The sequence below is a fragment of the Pristiophorus japonicus genome, chromosome 15, assembly GCF_044704955.1.
Source record: "Pristiophorus japonicus isolate sPriJap1 chromosome 15, sPriJap1.hap1, whole genome shotgun sequence".
Taxonomy (NCBI): Eukaryota; Metazoa; Chordata; class Chondrichthyes; family Pristiophoridae; genus Pristiophorus; species Pristiophorus japonicus.
Window position 1 is genome coordinate 70,065,310 of NC_091991.1, and position 23,760 is coordinate 70,089,069.

The window sequence follows — 23,760 nt, forward strand, 5'->3', positions numbered from 1 at the left end:
GCAAAGCGTTCAGAGCCTATTGCCCTCTCAGCCTGGCTGTCCCAGCTCATTGAGAACTTTAAATTCCATTCGCCGTGTGTACTGTGTCCTTGCGATCTGACTTTCAAAGAGTTAACTCACATGAAAGTCCTCATTTAAACTGTAAATTGACAGCCTTCGGCGCACAACCATAGCAGTATCTGACAACTCCGATATGAGATACTCCGATTTCCATTCAAAGATGCCGCGATTACACCTGCTGCCACTATGGGAATGCCAGGTTTTTCCGGTCGGTTCTTGGGGTGGCCGCTAAGTCAGGCATAAGGCCCAAAAGTTCCACCCGGGGCACTCGTGCAGCTTTGCATGACAATTAACTTCATCATGACAGTCCAAATGGAGGTCGGGGCAGTACGTTTCAATGCTGCCGCAAAACCAATGTCAAAAGTTCCGCTCGGGCGCTAATTCCTGGACACCCCGTTTGCCACCCAGAAACACCATTTGCCGCCCCGCCACTAAACAAGATGCAAATTAGCGGAAAATCCAGCCAGGGGCTTGTTGAACACAATAAATATCCATCGGACAGACCCAACTGAGTAGCTCGCAGGTAGGCTCCGTTGCAAATGTTAAGGAAACAGTCTGCTCCTCCCGTGCTCCTCCCCCACCAGTAAAGTGTCAATGGAGGAGTCTCACGGACTGAACAATGCACTGTATGATTCAGTATTCAGCCGTTAACAGTCTGTAGCAACATCTAGAAGCGACAGCCCCCTCCTCCAACATTTACAAAACATCGACTTCTGAACAACTAAAAAATAATTGCCATATTAAGAAGGGCCCCTTGGTTATAATAAAACAAGCACCAGCTGATGTTTTTAAGGCTATAACTGATACACTGGTTCTACCCACCCCCACTTTTAGTTTCAAAGCAACACCAAGTGTACAGTAATCTCACCGGGCCTCAGCTCTGCACTGTTACATGCTCTCAATCATTTCTGTAATCACAGCTCTATAGCTGCCAACTCAGTCAATGTGTATTTATTAGCCTAGGTAGGATCTGACAAAACTGTTGCTAAAGCCAAAAAAGGCAATTGGGACTTTGTTGGCCTTTCCAGCGGTAGTATTAACACACTATATAAAAGACAATTTTGAGCTGTTCCTCAGTTTTGAACACTTTCAAGGCTAGATTTTCCTCTCCACCGAGGGGCAGTGACTCTGGCTGCCTCTGTGATGCCGCCGTAACCCCTGCCCATTTTATAGGTTCGGGGTGTGCAGAGTCGGCTCCCAGCGGGATTCTTGCCAACGAGGGAAATCCTGTCGGGAAGGCCGCTGAAACACCGGGAGGTGGGAGGCCTGTTAAAATGAGCAGAAGAGCCATGAAGATATTTGTGTAAATTGTTTTACAGAAGTACTCAGCTGTGACCAAGGCCTTCAGCAGCTGTGGGATAGAAACACAGGCCCCAAGTTTCCACATGCGGTGAAAAAGGCACACCTCAGAGCTGGGCGCCTGTTTCTCGCGCCGAAAACGGCGCCTGAAAAAAAATGTGGTATTCTCGAGCTCCTTGGAGCTCGATGTCTGCTTGGCGCGGCGCACAGGGGGCGGAGCCTACCACTCGTGCCGATTTTGTAAGTAGGAGGGGGCGGGTACAATTTAAATGAGGCTTCTTGGTGCTGGCAACCCTGCGTGTGCGCGTTGGATCGTTCGCGCATGCGCAGTCTGAAGTAAACATTGGCACTCGGCCATTTTTAAAAGTGCTGCAGAAAAAGTGAAGATTTGTTTCTTGGACCCCTGCAAAGGCTTGTATTTTAATTTTCTTGATATTTCTGTGTGTGAAGGAGTGCTTTTAACAGCACTGCTGAAATCAGTGAGTTCAACTTTTCACTGCTAAACTTGCAGGACCGGTGCCTGCAAATTAAGGACTGTGTGTTTGGAGAAATAAAAGTGCCAATTCAACTTTGTAATGGATCAACTTCCACCAAGAACAAAGAATTTCTTGCATGAGGAAGCAAACCATTGCATAATATGTGGTGCACCCATTCTGCAAATTTAAATATAAAGATGTCGATGTGGCTGCCTCTCCCTGTCCAAATGGCCTCAATCAGTCCCCCTCACAGCTCGAAGGCTGCTGCTGCTCCCGGCCAGCCACTGACGCCGCTGCAATCCCATGGCCGAATGGCCTCAAGTCCGTCCGGGTGCTGCATCTTCGCGGGGAATGAAGGCCTGCCTCAAGCACCACAGCTCAGCTCGAAGGCTGCTTGCTGCCTGCCCCTGCCGTCAAGAGACACTGACGCCACACCGCTGCCTCAAGCACTTTCACACAGGTAGGAACATGGTTTATTTAATCTTTTCTTTGCTTATAAATTTTTATTCAGGTTGGATTTATTTGTATAATATTTGTATAAGTATAACTAAGGATTTATTGTAGAATTGAATGACTTCCCTCCCCCCCCTCTCCCCCCACCTCGTTCCCTATACCTAATTTGTAACCTGCGCCTGATTTTTTAAAGTGTAGATAAGGTTTTTTCAAGCGTACAAAAATCTTCACTTGCTCCATTCTAAGTTAGTTTGGAGTACGTTTTCACTGTGGAAACTTTGAAATCAGGCGTCAGTGGCCGGACACGACCCCTTTTGAAAAAAAAATTCAGTTCCAAAGTGAAACTGTTCTACTTGACTAGAACTGTAGAAAACTAAATGTGGAGAATTCTGATTTCTGAGATACTCCGTTCTACACCAGTTGCTCCTAAAAATCGGGAGCAAATCATGTGGAAACTTGGGGCCACAGAAACATAGAAAATAGGTGCAGGAGTAGGCCATTCGGTCCTTCTAGCCTGCACCGCCATTCAATGAGTTCATGGCTGAACATGCAACTTCAGTACCCCATTCCTGCTTTCTCGCCATACCCCTTGATCCCCCTAGTAGTAAGGACTTCATCCAACTCCTTTTTGAATATATTTAGTGAATTGGCCTCAACAACTTTCTGTGGTAGAGAATTCCACAGGTTCACCACTCTCTGGGTGAAGCAGTTTCTCCTCATCTCGGTCCTAAATGGCTTACCCCTTATCCTTAGACTGTGACCCCCGGTTCTGGACTTCCACAACATTGGGAACATTCTTCCTGCATCTAACCTGTCTAAACCCATCAGAATTTTAAACGTTTCCATGAGGTCCCCTTTCATTCTTCTGAACTCCAGTGAATACAAGCCCAGTTGATCCAGTCTTTCTTGATAGGTCAGTCCCGCCATCCCGGGAATCAGTTTGGTGAACCTTCGCTGCACTCCCTCAATAGCAAGAATGTCCTTCCTCAAGTTAGGAGACCAAAACTGTACACAATACTCCAGGTGTGGCCTCACCAAGGCCCTGTACAACTGTAGCAACACCTCCCTACACCTGTACTCAAATCCCCTCGCTATGAAGGCCAACATGCCATTTGCTTTCTTAACCGCCTGCTGTACCTGCATGCCAACCTTCAATGACTGATGTTCCATGACACCCAGGTCTCGTTGCACCTCCCCTTTTCCTAATCTGTCACCATTCTGATAATAGTCTGTCTCTCTGTTTTTACCACCAAAGTGGATAACCTCACATTTATCCACATTATACTTCATCTGCCATGCATTTGCCCACTCACCTAACCTATCCAAGTCGCTCTGCAGCCTCATAGCATCCTCCTCGCAGCTCACACTGCCACCCAACAATGTGTCATCCGCAAATTTGGAGATACTACATTTAATCCCCTCGTCTAAATCATTAATGTACAGTGTAAACAGCTGGGGCCCCAGCACAGAACCTTGCGGTACCCCACTAGTCACTGTCTGTCATTCTGAAAAGTCCCCATTTACTCCTACTCTTTGCTTCCTGTCTGACAACCAGTTCTCAATCCATGTCAGCACACTACCCCCAATCCCATGTGCTTTAACTTTGCACATTAATCTCTTGTGTGGGACCTTGTCGAAAGCCTTCTGAAAGTCCAAATATACCACATCAACTGGTTCTCCCTTGTCCACTCTACTGGAAACATCCTCAAAAAATTCCAGAAGATTTGTCAAGCATGATTTCCCTTTCACAAATCCATGCTGACTTGGACCTATCATGTCACCTCTTTCCAAATGCGCTACTATGACATCCTTAATAATTGATTCCATCATTTTACCCACACCCGATGTCAGGCTGACCGGTCTATAATTCCCTGTTTTCTATCTCCCTCCTTTTTTAAAATGTGGGGTTACATTGGCTATCTTCCACTCGATAGGAACTGATCCAGAGTCAATGGAATGTTGGAAAATGAGTGTCAATGCATCCGCTATTTCCAAGGCCACCTCTTTAATTACTCTGGGATGCAGTCCATCAGGCCCTGGGGATTTATCGGCCTTCAATCCCATCAATTTCCCCAACACAATTTCCCGACTAATAAGCATTTCCCTCAGTTCCTCCTCCTTACTAGACCCTCTGACCCTTTTTATATCCGGAAGGTTGTTTGTGTCCTCCTCAGTGAATACCGAACCAAAGTACTTGTTCAATTGGTCCGCCATTTCTTTGTTCCCCATTATGACTTCCCCTGATTCTGACTGCAGGGGATCTACATTTGTCTTTACTAACCTTTTTCTCTTTACATATCTATAGAAACTTTTGCAATCCGTCTTAATGTTCCCTGCAAGCTTCTTCTCGTACTCCATTTTCCCTGCCCTAATCAAATCCTTTGTCCTCCTCTGCTGAATTCTAAGTTTCTCCCAGTCCCCGGGTTCACTGCTATTTCTGGCCAATTTGTATGCCACTTCCTTGGCTTTAATACTATCCCTGATTTCCCTTGATAGCCACGGTTGAAATGGCAGGAGCGGAGGCTCCTGCTGGGACCTTTCGCACCATCGACAGACTTTTGGGTTTTCTCACCACTACCCTAAGGATTTTTGGCAGGCCACACTTGATGGTCCCAGGGAGTGGGGGAGTGGGGAGAACAGCAGTGACATGCGCAGGGAAACTGGGCACTACCTCTCCACCACTATTTGCACACGGCGGGCAGGGAACCACAGCATTAGTAGTGCCACCAGGGGTGGGACGGAAATGAAGGTCGTGATGGGAGGGGCTGGTAGGCCTTGATGCCCCGCCCTTCCTGGATCCTGGAGGAATATCCAGCCCTTACGTGACAGTCTGGGCTCAGAGGGTAGCACTCTGCCCCGGAGTCAGATGGTTGTGGGTTCAAGTCCCACTCCAGAGACTTGAGCGCATAATCAAGGCTGCCACTCCAGTGCAGTACTGAGGGAGCTGGGGAGTTTTCCCCAGTGTCCTGGCCAACATTTATCCCATAACCAACACCTAAAATAGAGAATCTGGTCATTATCACATTGCTAGAAATCATGCTGCAACTATACAAAGCCCTGATTAGACCACACATGGAGTACTGTGAGCACTTCTGGGCACCACACTTTAGGAAGGATATTTTGGCCTTGTAGATTTACAGCGTAGATTTATTATAATGATACCTGGACTCCAAGGGTTAAATTACAAGGAGAGATTACGCAAATTGTGGTTGTATTCCTTGATCGAAGTTTTCAAGATATTAAGGGGAACTGATAGGGTAGAGAGAGAGAAAATATTTCCATTGGTTGGGGAATCTAGGACTAAGGGACAGAGCCTAAAAATTAGAGCTAGGCCTCTTAAGAGTGGAGATTGGAAACACTTCTACACGCAAAGAGTGGAAGAATTTTGGAACTTTCTTCTGCAAATGGCAAATAATGCTAAGTCAATTTTAAATTTTAAATCTGAGATTGATAAATTTCTTTGACCAAAGGTATTAAAGAATATGGGGTAAAGGTGGGTATATGGAGTTAGATCACTGATCAACCATGATCTCATTAAATGACGGAACAGGCTCGAGGGGCTAAATGGCCTCCTCCTTTTCCTATGCTGCTTGTGGGACCTTGCTGTATGGAAACTGGCTGCCGTATTTCCTACATTACAACAGTACTACACTCCAAAAGTACTTCATTGGCTGTAAAGTGCTTTGGGACATCCTGAGGTCATGAAAGGTGCTATATAAATACAAGTCTTCCTTACTTTGATTTATTTGCAAACACCAACACAGTACTCACTTTCACATTACAGCAGGGTATGATGATTTTCAGCTAATTTTACATAAAAGACTGTTGGAATATTCATCTTAGTACCTGTACTTCTGTAACTTCAGTCTTCAATTACGTGGGAGAGTCCATTTTGGGAAAACAAATTATATTGGAATATTTTCACATATATTTTGGGATGAGTCTTTTAAAAAAAAATCATAATTTTTCTCTCATCATCTCTCAATGATTTTCTACCAGCTGGTATTTTTCCAACAAGTATTGTTACATATTTTACAGGCTTTTGTTAAACCGATCAGAAACCTCATGCAAACAAATGCACAGAAATGTCATAAAGAAATTGCAAGAAAGGAATAGAAAAGGGTCTTAGAAATCTTGGTCACAATGATGCAAGGTCAAATTCTTCAAGGATAAATGGAGAAGCTGTTTGGAAAAATCCTCAAACATTCTCTGGCATAAAATACACATGATATGTAATAAGTAGCAGGGACTAAAAGATGCACAGTGCAAAGTGAGACATAGGCTGAGGCTGCTGAACAGATAGCTTCAGTTTTGAATGGCAAAGAAAATCGATGAGATTCCTGCACTTGCATCAGAGGTGAAAAGAGAGATGACAGTTGACTGAGGTCAGAAGAAGTAGTTGGTACTAATTAGAGCAGTATATACCTCCTGAGGGGGGAAAACAAATAGACTAAGTTCCTCTGGTGTAGAGGGCCTACCTAACAAGTACAAGTTCAATGTGGCACGTAACTGTATGGGAGCAAATGAGAATATCATTTGAGAATTTACTCTCCACAAAAGTAAATAGTCATTACATTTACCCACCCTGTTCTCATATCCCTTCATCCCCTTTTCCCTCATTGATCTATCTAATCTAATCCAGAACATTAACATCGTTTCTACCTCAACCACTAACCCTGGAAGTGAATTCCACAGTCTGCTGGAACAGTAGCTGACACCAGTGAAATTTAGACGTGTTACACGTGGTCATGTATGTCAGCAACTTAAGGTAGCTGCAAAATTCGAGAGGGGTGAGTCAGTCCTTTGCAGTAAGCAGATGAAAACGGGACATTTTAAAGAACCGATGCTGCCTCTTCCTGCTCAAACAGTGCTCCTGCTGAATAGTCCGGAAAAGGAAACTTGGCCATGCAAGTCAATGTGAAGAGGCTCCATATGCTCATCAGCTCGAAAGCAGAAAAATAGTGATTCGGGTCCCAATCGGACTTCAGACTGCAATAAAACCGAAGCCCATTCAATCAGGAAGTCTCACCACGCTCAGGTCATACCGAGTGACGCACAACTCCAGACGAAGTCAAAGCCATGTTTTAATAGTTACTTTTAATAAATGAGTATAGACTCTTTTTAGTAGAGTGTGAATGGGAGTGTTCTAAGAGTAAAGTTTAGACACCTGGGAGCAGATTGTGTGTGCACATGTAGGGGGCTCCATTATTGCTGAGCTCAGTTCCGCCCCCAGCGAGTTGACTCAGGTCTGTTGCTGCACATTGCACTACCCTCCACAGATACAGGTTTCAGACCAGTACAATGTGCTATACTATACTGGCAGCCTTACACTGCACAGAGGCAATTCATTTCTAGATATTATTTTTGGGGGGGAGGGATGTGGAGATATGAAAAAGAGGCTTTGTTTAAAAAAATATCAGTGCTAATCACAGACCCACTGCTCCAATGCTTCCAACTTTATTCAAAAGCGATCTCATGGCCTTGCATTTCATTGGGAGATCTGAGCATTGGTGAGTCCAGCATTAAGAGGCTAAGGCCCAGCACACACCATGGAAAACTGACATCATGCCACATTTTCCAACATTAACAGTAAGACACTACTTGAAAAGAATTTGTAGTCTCCTACCAGGCACGACGGATCATCATCCCATCATGTACACCCTCCGCTGGAACAAGGACCTGCTGAATCCCTGAATTTGGCTGCAATTGACGGTATGTTGATCATAATGTAAACTCTTTCATCGCTGGGTTGGCCCTCTCTCCACGCGTTTCATGAGTACCTAAAGTCAACTCTGCCTGAGCCAATGTACAGCTTTGCCCAAAACTTGTCAGAACTATTGTAAATATGACAGACTTACCCACAGTGCTTCATGTTTGGAGGTTTATCCATCCTCACTGCGAGTCTTATCTTCAAATCCGAATCTTGGCTATTTTTCGGAATGACCATCTTGTGCCATTCTGGTGTCTTTGGACTGTTTGGAGTTGGATTAAGAATTACCTGAAAGACAAAAATAAACAGACAAGCTTCCAATCAGTGGAGGTGGAAACGTGCACTGTTGCTTTAAGGCCTGCACTGCAACGATGAGCAGGCCCCAATTCATCCTCACTGGTTAGCTCACGGACAAACAAGCTGAATTCAGCTGGATATTTCTCTCAGAAGTTGTTAATATTCCTGACTGCCGACTGCTTGTTGCATTTTGGACCACTGACAATAACCGGCATGTTAACACCACCGTAGATTTCTATAGCATTTCTCATGTATAAAGAGACGGTTGAACAGAAGGGTCTTTAGAGGCTTTTGAAAGTAGGGAAGTGGTAAGGCAGAGTTGCTGAGGAAGAGAGTCCCAGAGACAGGAGTGTAACAGCTGAAGGATCGGCAACCAATGGATCAGTGGAAAATGGCTGATGTCAAAAGAGAGGCAGGTGTAAAAAGGGACATATGGCTGAGGAGATTGTGGAAGTAGAGAGGGGTGAGGCCATGGAAGGATTGGAAGGTAAGGATAAGGATATTACAATCAATTCTCTTGGACAGAGGAGCTGGTGGAACTTGGTAAGAATGGAGTTAATGGGGATATGGGCCTTAGGGGAACTAAGAGAGCAGTGCCACTAAGGTGGGCTGACAAAGACACATTGGAAGAGGATCAAGTGGCCAATAGGGTCATAGAGAACAGAGTGGTTCATAAAAATAATAAGGGTCAGTTGAGCCGGAGTCATGGTTACACAGGATGTCATTGAAGATTTTGACCAGCATGCTCTCAATGCTGTGGGTGGCATGGAAACCTTACTCATGGGCTTACTCAAATATGGAGTGATGGGATGGCAGGTCCAGTGGGAGGTGATTGGGAGATACAGTAGAGAAGAGAAGTTTGAAATTATTCCTAGTTTCTAGGATGGTCTCCGAGTAGTATTGGAAAAGGAGTGGCAATAGAGCTTAAGGTGGTGTATTCAATCTGGCTGGACTGGCTGCTCACTATGTACACTCAAGTGTACAACTTACGGACTTGAGGTAGCTGGGATGCAGAGGTGGCTATTGTTTCAGGAGGACTGATGGGGCGGAGAGGATATTTGGGTTTCTATGGGGACAAGAGCATCAAGACAGTTATGGAGGAGAGTAGCGGAGGAGTTAATATCATCCTAGATTGTGGATCAGAGTTGGGAGACATTGAAAAGGTATAGGTGAGGGAGTTAGACGTAGTTTATTTTAGGGCGGAAGGTGATAATAGAAATGTTGGGAGCAGATAGAGGACTGCACAAGAGAAAGGAGATGAAGAAGTGATCAAAGGTCTCAAAGACACATATGATGAAGGGACGATTGTGAAGGCAAACTTGAGGTAGGTGTAGAGGACATGGAAATTAGGTGTGGGAAGAGTATATAAGATATTGCAATGTCTATCCACCAGTGTTCTGACAGGATCCAAGTCAGAATTAGAAATACTATGAGAAGGAAATAGGTATGCTTTAGATGGGGGGGGGGGGGGGTGGCCAGATTGCAAGAAGAGATATTTATTTCTTACAATCCTTCCTTTTCACCATCTAAAAGTATAGCTAGAGCTCTGCTCTTAAGAACACAAGCCACCATATCTGTTATATCCAAGGTGACAGGTGGCTTAAAATAATTTAAATAATGGTTGCGAAGTTAACTCTAATCTCTGGTTAGCAAAACCTACTGACCCTGGTTTAATAATCTTATGTTCATACTTTGGTGTTAGCCAAGTGCTGCCGACAACGAATCATTCCATCTGCTGCCCTTCAATATTACTGGTAAAAAACAACCGGGTAGGAAACATTTGACCAGTAGGAGTATCAAGGCTAGAATTTGTGATGATATGATAACTACTGCTGGATAGCTTGTTATATTTTGTGAAGAATCTGTTCAAAGCTCTCTTTGCCAAGTGATCATGTGGTAATAAACATTCTCAACTGCCATGCTCATTTCAGAGGTCCTCTGAAGCTGTTAAATATGCAATTAACGCCTCGATATTCTCTTTAAAATGGTGCATTTATATCTATTTCATTCAAACAGCTGCTCATTGTGCAAAGAGTTAAAATGATGAACTACTGGAAACTGCAGAAAAAAATATACATTTGCAAACCATCATTCATAAAGCAACAATGAGTATTCCTGTTTTGACACTCAAAGAATTTTAATAAATTCAGAATCTAACTGGCAATAAACTTTATGCATTTTGGAATAATACAGAAGTGGGCTCTTCATTTAATAAATGGTGATCAAATGTAAATACCATAAACCAAAGGATTATGGCGGTAAAAATTGATTTGCTCTGTTCGTGATTGTGAATAATTTTAGTAGGAGTATATTTACCATTCTAAGAAGCACATCTCAAGCCAGAAGATACAGAAAATTCAGCAAATATTTTTTTCATTACTAAGGAGTTTTCGCTATCATCTGTAATGTTTGTTAGTTTAACTTTCTTTGCAAGACTTTATACTAGAAATCCATTCACCAGTGTTGCTCTACTGGAAGATGTACGTGTTGTTTAGTGCTTTTGTTAAAGCCAGAAGAGATTATCTCAAAGGGGTTTAACTACTCAGACAAGCAGACAAGTTCATCCTGGAACCAGCCAATGAAGATAATGAGCTCCACAGAGATGTCAACAGCTATGACTCCAGTAGCACCAGAGGCAGAGAGCACCAACTCACTGATTTCTCTTACAGTAATCAACAATGAAACATAAATATTCTTTAAACTTGATTAACTTGCGAGAGGCATGCACTACTCCTGTCACATGATGTGTCCTTTATCAAAGAAGTAAGTTGGTAAGTTTTAAAGACATACCCACCATTTCTTTAACCTTAATGTCAATGTGTAGTGATATCTAGCATGTATGTTTAAAGGGGGTGCATGAACAGAGAGATCTGGGGGCGAGGGGGGGGCGAGCTGCATGTACACAAATCTTTGAAGGTGGCAGGACAAATTGGGAAGGCTGTTTAATAAACTTTATTAATAGAGGCATAGGGTCCAAAATTCCACATGGGCTTTTTTTGGTGCAGTTGTCGAGGTACGTCCAATTTTTAGTGGCCCAAATGTGCCAAAAAAAAAAATTCTATGTTTCACCGGCATAACCTTTCATTTTGGAGCAGCGCAGATTGTCCTTAAGCTCTGTGGGTGAAGCTTAAGGTCTGCGCCGAAAAATTGACGTTGCCAGGGTGACAAGGGACACACTGAAGGGCTGAGGCACAAATAAAGCATTTCCCCTTTGTAAAATAGATCACTAAGCGAGACTTGGACAACAGACTGAAATCTCAATATATGAAACCAGGAGCCTATGAATAATACGTAGAGAAATGTTGCACAACATGCAAGGCCCCCCTCCCCCGCCCCAGGTGCCGCTCCTATCCCAGGCTGAAAGGCCCCTCGCTCCTGGTGCCATGTCTTCAGCTCCGCTAAAACAAGGCGTCTTCTCTGCGTCGATTTTCTTAAGTTCAGGTAAGGTTTTTCAGAACGGTGCACTGCGTCGTTTTTGAAAAAATCCTACTTGGCCAAACTCACTTAAATGGCCAGAAATGGCGCACCCAGCAGATTCCACCCCCAGTGACGTCAAAAAATCAGGAACTAAAAAAAAATCGAACGCAAGTACTTTAGAATGGTGTAGAAACTTTGGCGAAACTTGCAGATTTTTGTCTGCTCCAAAAAAAACAGCGTAGGCCAAAAAACCGCCACAGAATCGTGTCGAAAATTCAGCCCATAGAGTTCAAAAGCAAGGAAATTATGCTAAGCCTTTATAAAACACTGGTTCGGCCTCAGCTGGAGTATTGTGTCTAATTCTGGGCACCACACATTAGGAAGGATGACAAGGCCTTAGAGAAGGTGCAAAAGAGATTTACTAGAATGGTACCAGGGATGCAGGACTCCAGTTATATGGGGAGACTGGAGAAGCTGGGGTTGTTCTCCTTTGAATAGAGAAGGTCAAGAGGAGACAGATAGAGTTGCTCAAATTCATAAAGGGCTTTGATCTAGTAAAAAAGAAGAAACTGTTTCCAGTGGCAGCAGGGTCAGTAACAAGAGGACACAGATTGGCAGAAGAACCAGAGGCGACATGAGGAAACATTTCTTCAACGCAGCAAGTTGTTGGAACTGGAATGCACAGCCTGAAAGGGCGATGGAAGCAGATTCAAAGCAGAGCAGTAGGAATAATTGGATAACTCTACAAAAGAGCCAGCACAGACATGATGGGCCAAATGGCCCCCATCTGTGCTGTATCATTCTATGATTCTAATGCCTCCATCTTGGTGATGACACGAGTTCCAAGCATTCCATTCCAGTGCATAATTTATATTGGCCTTACCTTACAATCTCATAAAGGTTGTACAATATATGGACAGGTGTGACTTATTTTCAACTAGAACACATAAGGAAGACAAAGAGGAGAGTGCTACAGCACAGATTTAGTGATGTATCTTGTAGAAATAATGTATTGTAAGTCATCTGTAATCAATGCAGCTTGGCTGTACAATGGAAAAATATGCATATATCAATGGTAAAAAAAAGCTGTAAACAAACAAAGTAGCAGCTGGATGAGTCATACTGTGACCAACTGAATAAGTCACTGTGTCTTACTTCATCTATATCATATCTGCAAGTGCTGTACCGTGGCGAATAAACCTATTGACTTCATCAAATGGATAACAGATGTGTTTTTAATGACTCATTTATCTTCTGACGAATGGGTGTTATCCACTAACAGGCTCTCCCCCTGTCACACTTCAGACTGGATTAACAGCACTACAGGGACCCACATATTTGACAGTTGAGAAATGTGGGTGTACAAATGAGCAGACACCTTGAATCTCAATAGTCCTCTTCAGCTATTCGTAGGAATGGTAATATTACTGACAACCTCATCTTAGCAAGCAACAATTACCTCAGATGACTTTTACAGCATAATTATATTGCATTACCCTGATGTAAAAAATGAATAAGAGGCAACATCCTAAATTCATATTATTGCAATCCATTTTTAGAAATAAAACACGCTATCCTTCCTAGATTGGGAATTTTCCAAGAATGGCAACTGTGCGTTGATTTTCAAATTCATTAACAAATAACATCTGAGCCCAACTTGGCAAGAGGTGTAGATCTTAGCCCAATAACATACATCATGAAATTTATCAGACTGCAGGAAATATCATTTCTGAGGGCCTCCTTGAAAGTGTACAAGCTGCTTGTGTTAGGACATACTCCCTTTCCAACGGTGAAGAACTGGCAAATTGTTCTAATGGGTTTCAGTAATTGAGCAAATTGTTGAACATCTTAGAAATAAGTGAACTGATTCAATCTATTGTGTTCCTCTATTCATTTCGTATAACAAAGTCTTTTGTTGATTTGAGTAAGGATTACGGTCTGGGCAGGTATCCAGCTTTTCAGATATGTGTGGCTCTGAATAGCCATGCTAAATAGTCTGAGTAACCAGTTGCGGCAAACCACATATACGTTCAGAATGGAACAGACTATCAGGAAATTTTCACTTCAAATGCGATACTTTGCTAAATCAACATTGGGAATATAGTTACATACTATATAGCCCCAAGTTTCCACATGATTTGCTCCTGATTTTTAGGAGCAACTGGTGTAGAACGGAGTATCTTAGAAATCGGAATTCTCGTCATTTAGTTTGCTCCAGTTCTAGTCAGTTAGAACAGTTTCAGTTTGGAACAGAATTTTGTTTTCAAAAGGGGGCGTGTCCGGCCACTTACGCCTGATTTCAAAGTTTTGTGAGTGAAAACTTACTCCAAACTAACTTAGAATGGAGTAAGTGAAGATTTTTGTACGCTCGAAAAAACCTTGTCTACACTTTAGAAAATCAGGCGTAGGTTACAAATCAGGCGTAGGGAATGGGGGGAGGGGAGGGGGGGTTTAAAGGGAAGCTTACAAACATTAAACACTTCAGTTTTACAAATAAAGAGCCATCATCAATAATAAATGATAAATACATCAATAAATCAACCAATAAATCAATCAAAAAAAATTAATAAGAAATAATTTTTTTTTAAATCAATAAATAAAACATTTTCTACTTACCGACTGCAGCACCGGGAGCCCTTCAACAGTGTGCTGGGATGCCCCCCCCCCCCACAGTGTGTCTCTGTCAGTGTCTCTATCTCTCTGTCTGTCTGTGTGTGTCTCTCATTCTCTATCTGTCAGTGTCTGTGTTTCTGACAGCGAGGGGAGGTGGAGGAGGGGGGTAGAGGGAGAGAGGGGGAGCAGAGGGAGGGAAGGGGGAGGGATGGGGGAGAAGGGGGAGGGATGGGGGAGAAGGGAGAGGGGGGGAGAAGGGGAGAGGGGGGGAGAAGGGGATAAAGGGGAGAAGGGGGAGAAAGGAGATGGGGGAAAGGAGATTGGGGGGGAAGAGAGGGGGGGAGATGGGGGGGGAGATGGGGGGGAAGGAGATGGGGGGGGAAGGAGATGGGGGGGAAGGAGATGGGGGGAAGGAGATGGGGGGGAAGGAGATGGGGGGAGAAGGAGATGGGGGAAAAGGAGATGGGGGAGAAGGAGATGGGGGAGAAGGAGATGGGGGGAGAAGGAGATGGGGGGAGAAGGAGATGGGGGGAGAAGGAGATGGGGGGAGAAGGAGATGGGGGGAGAAGGAGATGGGGGGAGAAGGAGATGGGGGGGAAGGAGATTGGGGGGAGGAAGGAGATTGGGGGGGAGGAAGGAGATTGGGGGGGAGGAAGGAGATTGGGGGGGGGGGGGAAGGAGATTGGGGGGGGGGAAAGGAGAAGGGGGAGGGAGGCTAAACGGGCCGGGCCCGAGACTTCGGGCAGGGCCCGTCCCCAGCATCAGATTTACAGGTAGGTGTCGTTGGGTCGGGTCGGGGGGGTGGTGAGAGGGAGGTCGGTTCGGTTCGGGTCAGGGGGGAGGGAGGGAGGGAGAGGGAGGTTGGGTCGGTGGAGGGAGGGAGGGAGGGAGGGAGGGAGAGGGAGGTCAGGTCGGGGAGAGGGAGGTCAGGTCGGATCCAGTCCGGGGGTGGGGGCGGGGGAGGAGAGGGAGTCGGGTCGGGTCCAGTCGGGGGGGGGAGCAGGAGTTGGGTCGGGTCCAGTCGGGGTGGGGGGGGGAGCAGGAGTCGGGTCGGGTCGGGTCTGGAGGCAGGAAGCGGGAGTCGGGTCGGGAGGAAGCAGGAGCTGGCCGTGAGAGGAGCCTTATTCACGCAACCCCAGTGAGGCCATTTGGCCAGGGCTAGGGGCTGCGTGCTTCGGGCCCCTCCCACACAGTTCGGCGCCTGGAGCTACTGCACTTGCGTGCCCACTGTAGCGCGCATGTGCAGAGGTCCCGGCACTGTTTTCAGCGCAGGGACCTTGCTCCGCCCCCTACAGCTCCTGCTGCGCTGCGCCGAGGGCCAGAGGACCTGCAGGGAGGTGGAGAATATGGAGGGTTTTTTTAGGCGCACTTTGTGGCGCGAAAAATGGGCGTCCAGGTCGGGACTGCGCCGTTCTAGGCGTGGCTCGAAACTTGGGCCCAAACAATCTACATCATATCGTTGTACATACAATGGGCCAGAATTTTCTGTCGAATTAACAGTTAGGCTAATGGCGCTCGGCATTCTTTATACGCCAATGGTACAGCAACTTCAATCGAGGAACAGATCCACGATTAAACGCAACTATCCAAAAGTTGCTCTCTTTGAAAAAGAGGAGAGTTTTTCTTGGTATCATGTTCAATATTTATCCCTCAACAAGCAATCAGGAAGGCAAATGGAATGTTGGCCTTTATTGCAAGGGGGATAAGAACATAACAAATAGGAGCAGGAGTAGGCCACCTGGCCCCTCGCACCTGCTCCATCATTTAATAAGATCATGGCTGATCTGACCACGGACTCAGCTCCACTTCCCTGCCCGCTCCCCATAACCCTTTATTCCCTTATCGCTCAAAAATCTATCGATCTCTGCATTAACTGTATTCAATGACCCAGCCTCCACAGCTCTCTGGGGCAGAGAACTCCATAAATTCTTCCTCATCTCAGTTTTAAATGCGCAGCCCCTTATTCTGAGACTACGTTCCTTAGTTTTAGTTTCTCCTATGAGTGGAAATATCCTCTCTACATCTACCTTGTCGAGCCCCTTCAATTTCTTATATGTTTCGATAAGATCATCTCATTCTTCTGAACTCTTATGTGTACAGGTCCAACCTACTCAACCTATTTTCATGTCAACCCGCTTATCTCCAGAATCAACCTTGTGAACCTTCTCTGAACAGTCTCCAATGCTAATATATCCTTCCTTAAATTCGGAGACCAAAACTGTACGCAATATCTAGGTGTGGCCTCACCAATAATCTGTACTGGTCACAGGATTTCTCTGCTTTTGTACTCTATCCCCCTTGCAATAAAGACCAACATTCCATTTGCCTGCCGGATTACTTGCTGTGCCTGCAGTACTGCGTGCAGTTTTGGTCACCTTACTTAAGGAAGGATATACTAGCTTTGGAGGGGGTACAGAGATGATTCACTAGGTTGATACCGGAGATGAGGGAGTTACCTTATGATGATAGATTGAGTAGACTGGGTCTTTACTTGTTGGAGTTCAGAAGGATGAGGGGTGATCTTATAGAAACATTTAAAATAATGAAAGGGATAGACAAGATAGAGGCAGAGAGGTTGTTTCCACTAGAACTAGGGGGCACAGCCTCAAAATACGGGGGGGAGCCAATTTAAAACCGAGTTGAGAAGGAATTTCTTCTCCCAGAGGGTTGTGAATCTGTGAAATTCACTGCCCAAGGAAGCAGTTGAGGCTAGCTCATTGAATGTATTCAAGTCACAGATAGATAGATTTTTAACCATTAAGGGAATTAAGGGTTATGAGGAACGGGCGGGAAAGTGGAGCTGAGTCTATGGCCAGATCAGCCATGATCTTGTTGAATGGCGGAGCAGGCTCGAGGGGCTAGATGGCCTACTCCTGTTCCTAATTCTTATGTTCTTATGTTCTTAAGCATAACTAACTTTTTGTGTTCCATGCACAAGGACCCCTAGGTCCCTCTGTACTGCAGCACTTTGCAATTTTTCTCCAATTAAATTATAATTTGCTTTTCTCTATTTTCTGCCAAAGTGGATAACCTCACATTGTCCCACATTATACTCCATCTGCCAAATTTTTGCCCACTCACTTCGCCTGTCTATATCCCTTTGCAGATTTTGTTGCGTCCTCCTCACAATTTGCTTTGTTACCCATCTTTGTATCATCAGCAAACTTGGCTACATTACACTCGATCCCTTCGTCTAAATCATCAACATAGATTGTTGAGGACCCAGCACCGATCCATGCAGCACCCTACTAGTTACTGTTTGCCAACCGGAAAATGACCCATTTATCCCGACTCTCTGTTTTCTGTTAGTTAGCCAATCCTCTATCCATGCTTATATATTACCCCCAACCCCATGAACTTTTATCTTGTGCAGTAATCTTTTATATGGCACCTTATCGAATGCCTTTTGAAAATTCAAATAAACCACATCTACTGGTTCCCTCTTATCCACCCGGCTCGTTACATCCTCAAAGAACTCCAGCAAATTTGTCAAACATGATTTCCCTTTCATAAAACCATGCTGACTCTGCTTGATTGAATTATGCTTTTCCAAATGTCCTGCTACTGCTTCCTTAATAATGGACTCCAGCATTTGACAGGCTAACTGGTCTATAGTTTCCTGCTTTTTGTCTGCCACCTTTGTTAAATAGGTGCGTTACATTTGCGGTTTTCCAATCCGCTGGGATCGCCCCAGAATCCAGGGAATTTTAGTAGATTACAACCAATACATCCACTATCTCTGCAGCCACATCTTTTAAGACCCTAGGATGTAAGTCATCAGGTCCACGGGACTTGTCCCCCTTTAGTCCCATTATTTTACCGAGTACTACTTCATTAGTGACAGCAATTGTATTAAGTTCCTCCCTCCCTATAGCCTCTTGATTATCCACTATTGGGATGTTTTTAGCGTCTTCTACCGTGAAGACCGATACAAAATATTTGCTCAACGTCTCTGTCCTCGAGGGGACCAACATTTACTTTCGCCACTCTTTTCCGTTTTATGTACCTGTAGAGACTCTTGCTGTTCGTTTTTATATTTTGTTCGAGAGTATAAAAGCAGAGAAGTTTTGCTATAACTGTACAGGGTATTGGTGAGGCCACACATAGAGTACTGTGTGGACAGTTTTTGTCTCCGTATTTAAGGAAGGATATACTTGCATTAGAGAGCTGTGGAGGCTGGGTCATTGAATATATTTAAGGTGGAGATAGACAGATTTTTGAGCGATAATGGAATAAAGGGTTATGGAGAGCTGGCAGGGAAGTGGAGCTGAGTCCGTGATCAGATCAGCCATGATCTTATTAAATGGTGGAGCAGGCTTGAGGGGTCAAATGCTCCTATTTCTTATGTTCTCAACAAACACCACTAAAAATAACAAATTTTTTGATCATTGTCAGCTTGCTGTTTGTGGGATCTGGCTGCCACGTTTCCTACATTACAACAGTGATTACACTTCAAAAAGAATTGGTTGTAAAGCGTTTTGGGACGTCCGGTGGTCGTGAAAGGTGCTATATAAACGGCATTCTTTCTTTCTTTCTCCCTTGGCATCATAATACACTTTGCTCATATGAGTGTTTATTTCACTACGCCTGACCCGATTTTCATTATTTCTGTTGGACTCTCCAGGAAAGACTAGGCCCAAGAATGGAAAACACGAGCTATCTGTGAATACAGTAGGGGTGGCTTGCCAGAGTGTGCCAGCGTCAACAACAATGGTGGGAGATAGAACTGTCGGGCAGTTATCAGGAGAAGGAACGGGCCAGAAATGTTGCAGGGAGACACATATGGTTAAAGTGTGGCGAGGCCCTGGGTGGCCACACCTAAAGTTGGGGAAAAACCCTGATCCTGTGGAATCAAAAACTATGTTTTCACAGCACACTCACTCAAACAAAGCGTCCATTATGTTCAATAAATAGCAGCAAAAGTTGTTTAATTTAGCAGTTGTAATGTATTTGCTTCATGGGTTCTTTGCTTAAGAATTCCTAGCAACACATTGCTATTAAGAACTAGTTGATATTAGCACAGGTTTAACAATCACACTACATATTACAAGTTCATCCAGCAGGCTCACAACCACCTGCCTCATCGTGGACGCCCTGAGTCCAACTGGCTGGGGCTTTATTGATTCTTGTGACCATCACGTGACTGGCTAAGCCACTGACAACTCAACAGCTCTATCAGCCTGTGAGCATACTCACAGGTGCATACATTACAGCAGTCAACAAACATTTTTGGACTGGCTCATTCAAAAACTCTCAAAGCACAAAATTCTTGAGGTTGGAGTTCTCTTATGCCAAAATGGGGGCGCAGGGTGAGGCCAAAAGAGGGACATATCGCGGCTGCATTGGGATCCACCTCCAGAGGATTCCATGTCTTCTTCGAAGGGCCCAACCCAGCTATACAAATAACCCATCCTTGCAATTTGGGATGGGGTGTTGACCTTGGGCGAGGGCAGAGGAGGATTCCACTCTGCTGCAGTCGTGTTGGCAGAGCAGAGCCAACATAATTTCCAGGCCTCAATCTGCTAGTCTACAGGTATGCCTGAAAAATATCTCTCACTCTCAACTTCTTTTTCTCGCCATCCTCATTTCATTTCTTGCTCTCCTGCAGTTTTGCTTTCCCTTATTCCTTCCCTTCTTGCTTTTCTTTTTCACTTTTCACTCTCCTTCGCTCTGGTTTTGGACCGGCGTCCTTCCTCCTTTCACCTCACCACTAGTGGCAGAGGCTTCAAGTTTTATGGTCCTACTCTCTGGAACTCCCTCCAACTTTGCTACTTCTCTCTATTCTTTTAAAAGCCTTCTCAAAGCCTAGATCATATCCCTAACTCCTGTAGCACTGATTGGTATCACTTTCCTCTCTGTGAAGTGCCTTGTGACATGTAATACATTAAAGATGCTCTACTTCTCTTCACTGGCTGATGTTTATAACTCTCCTCTTTTATCTCTCTTCTTTGAAGTTTCGATTAAGGGGCCGTCCATTTAAAACTGAGATGAGGAGGAATTTCTTCTCTCAGAGGGTTGTAAATCTGTGGAATTCGCTGCCTCAGAGAGCTGTGGGAGCCGGGACATTGAATAAATTTAAGACAGAGATAGACCGCTTCTTAACCGATAAGGGATTAAGAGGTTATGGGGAGCGGGCAGGAAAATGGACCTGAGTCCATGACCGGATCAGCCATAATCATATTAAATGGCGGGGCAGACTCTAGGGGCCATATGGCCCACTCCTGCTCCTATTTCTTATGTTCTTATGTTCTATATAGTCAGGATAGGCAGATGCACTGGTATATAGTCAGGATAGGCAGATGACCTGGTATATAGTCAGGATAGGCAGGCCAGCATGTAGGCCAGAAAAAACTCAGGTTGGGCTCGTGCGTAGGCCTGCTGAAGGAACGCACTTTAAACAGGCAAGGCAGGACATTCCCAAGTGGGCTAAAATATAGGCCGGCTAGCTTGGGTCAGACGGTATGTCTGGGAAAGCAGGCGGCTCAAGAAATACCTAGGCTATGCAGGTGGGTGATTGACATAGGTGGACCAAGATGCACTTGGGTGGACCACCAGGAGACTTTCACAGCCCAGACCATCCTGCTCAGAGTGTTTCCTGATGTGCCTGAATCCTTCACATGCTAGTCCACAATGTTATCATCAGCCACTGCAATGTTCCACTCTCCTATACTTGTAATCACAACTACAGTTGACAAGTACAGTAGGAGAGCAGAACGCTACAACAGATGAAGAAGAGGCTGTGTGTGAAGAAGGACTTAGGCAGGAAGAGCTGGACGGGGATTGAGCTGTGAGGAATTACAGGTGGGCTGGAATGAGTAGGTGGGGTGGGTGGCGGGGGCGGGGTTGGTTACGAGCTATGGCATGGGGCACACAGGCCAGGAATATGGTTCTGGAACAGGATGATGCCAGGTTGGGAAATACTCCAGAAAGTCCAGGTCAGGCTGGGCCTTTGAAATTCAAAAAAGATCTTGGATGGAGCCCAAATGAAGAGTGATTGGCTTTGGTTACAGTCATCGAAGAAGGACCACGGCATTTGCAGACAAAAAAAGTCAACTCAGCCCAACCTGCTAACTGAAGCTGCAAAGCAAATACTTCAATCGAAGCCACAGGCACCCGACATGGGAATTTGCCCATGCCGACGGTAGTTTTGAAGCTGCTCTCATTCAGTTCAGGCATTGAGCAGAAAATCCTTTAAAATAATTTATGTCACCAAATGAGCTAATAGGAATTGCTGATGCAGATCTAAATGTCACTTAGAACGTATAGTTAATATTTATTTGATTGTTGATTGGGAAGTGGCATGGGGAGAAATAAAAAAAAACTGGAGAGGAAGAAATAAACAATTGACTTTTAAAATCTTGACGCTCCATATAAATAAATACCTCAGTTCTGATGTTGATATTAAGACGACTTTTTTAAGGTAATGCTTTTCCAAGCTCCAATTTTGGTTTATTTTCACAAACCTTTGAACATTCAAAGGCTTTCTCAGCTTACATCTTTGTCAACGTGAAAAGCATCTTTCTACAAATCCTTTTTTTATATAAAGTAGAAGCAGAAAGAGAGCAAGAGGATATTAGACTGATACTGCAATCCTCAAAAGGTTTGCAAGAAGTCCTAATTAGTTATATTGTTTTCCATTCACTAGTTGCTACTCTATTGGGCATCTGAAGCATTTTTCAAAAGATGCAGTGGTTGGACTGGGGTCATGGTTTCGATTCCAAATGTCCCTGTCAAACAAATCAAGTTGTTTTTTTCTGGGCTTATTAGGAGGGAGAGAATGGTACGTTAGTACTGTCACCGATCATGCCATATCTCCTCAACGTAGAGCGCAGTTACTGTGTGACCCTTGTAATATGTCCTTACTATACAGTATAAATGACACAAGGCCCATACTTGAGAAAAGATCACTCTGTGACCAGTTACCTTTATTACCAAGACCTTAAGAGGCAGACGGTGGGTGGAGCTTCCCCTTTTATACCGAAAAGTCCAGGTTAGGAGTGTCTCCCACAAGTTCGCCCCCTGTGGTCAGTGTTCTCAAGGTATACAACTTAGGTCAGCTTATACATGGGTTACAATGACAGTTAAATACATGACATCACCTCCCCCACAAAGTCTTATTGGGATCACAGGTTAAGTCTCTCTGGTGGTTTACGCTCCCTTGTAGAGCACCTGAGTTAGGGCTCCGGTTGTTGGGCGCTGGCCTGAGTGTCTGCAGTTTGCGGTGCCTCAGGCCTGTCCGGACTGCCCACAGTGACTGGGCTCTCCTCCACTTGGTTCCGGTGTTCGGTCACCTGTCGTGTTCTTCCTCTGCTTCTTCTATGGGGTTGTTGAACCTCCTTTTAATTTGATCCACGTGTTTGCGGCAGATTTGTCCATTGGTAAGTTTAACTACCAAAACCCTATTCCCCTCTTTGGCAATCACAGTGCCTGCAAGCCATTTGGGCCCTGCAGCATAATTAAGGACAAAACAGGGTCACTGACATCAATACATCGCCCTCGCATTCCTGTCATGGTAGTCACATTGTGACTGATGCCTGCTCTCAACAATTTCTTTCATAGTAGGGTGTATAAGGGATAACCTGGTTTTGAGCGTCCTTTTCATTAGCAGCTCTGCGGGTGGAACCCCTGTGAGCGAGTGTGGCCGGGATCTATTGGCCAACAGGAGGCGTGATAAGCGGCTTTGTAGGGAACCTCCTTGGATTCTGAACATCCCCTGTTTGATTATCTGCACTGCTCGTTCCGCCTGGCTGTTTGAGGCCGGCTTGAACGGTGCCGTTCTGACATGGTTGATTCCATTGTCTGCCATGAAGTCCTGGAATTGTCATTGTCGCTGGCCAAGACATCGGTAGACCATGAGCGGTGAACATTGCCCGTAGACTTTCTACCGTGGCACAGGATGTGCTTGAATTTAAAATGGCACTCGCAATCCATTTGGAGTAGGCGTCTACTACAACCAAAACCATTTTTCCCATGAAAGGACCTTCGTAGTCAACATGGATACGTGACGATGGCTTGGTGGCCGTGACCATGGGCTAACTTCCCTGGGTGCGTTGCCCAGCTGAGCACACGTGTTGCACCTGCGAACACAAAGTTCCAGGTCTGTATCTATCCCTGGCCACCAAACGTGTGACCTGGCAATTGCCTTCATCATGACAATGCCCGGTTGCTCATTGTGAATTTCCCTGATCAACACCTCTCCGCCCTTCTGGGACATGACTATTCGGTTTCCCCACAGTAGGCAATCGGCCTGAATCGAGAGTTCATCCTTGCGCCTATGAAACAGTTTAAACTCCTCAGGGCGTGCCCCGTACATGGCTGTCCAGTCCCCATTCAGGACACATTTCTTAACTAAAGACAGTAGCGGGTCTTTATTTGTCCAGACTTTAATCTGACAGGCTGTCATAGGTGAGCCTTCACTTTCGAAAGCTTCAACAA

The 23,760-nt window shown here is 44.9% G+C and overlaps 1 protein-coding gene across 8 annotated transcripts in view; it reads right to left on the reverse strand.

Moving 5' to 3' along the window:
• The window catches only part of cadps2 (Ca++-dependent secretion activator 2), an 863,559-nt gene that overhangs the window by 335,654 nt on the left and 504,145 nt on the right, over positions 1-23,760 (reverse strand). For all 8 annotated transcript variants that reach the window (XM_070900583.1, XM_070900582.1, XM_070900585.1 and 5 more), the window contains one exon: positions 8,147-8,286. In XM_070900583.1, coding sequence (XP_070756684.1) covers positions 8,147-8,286 — 140 coding nt within the window. The remainder of the gene's footprint in view (positions 1-8,146; positions 8,287-23,760) is intronic.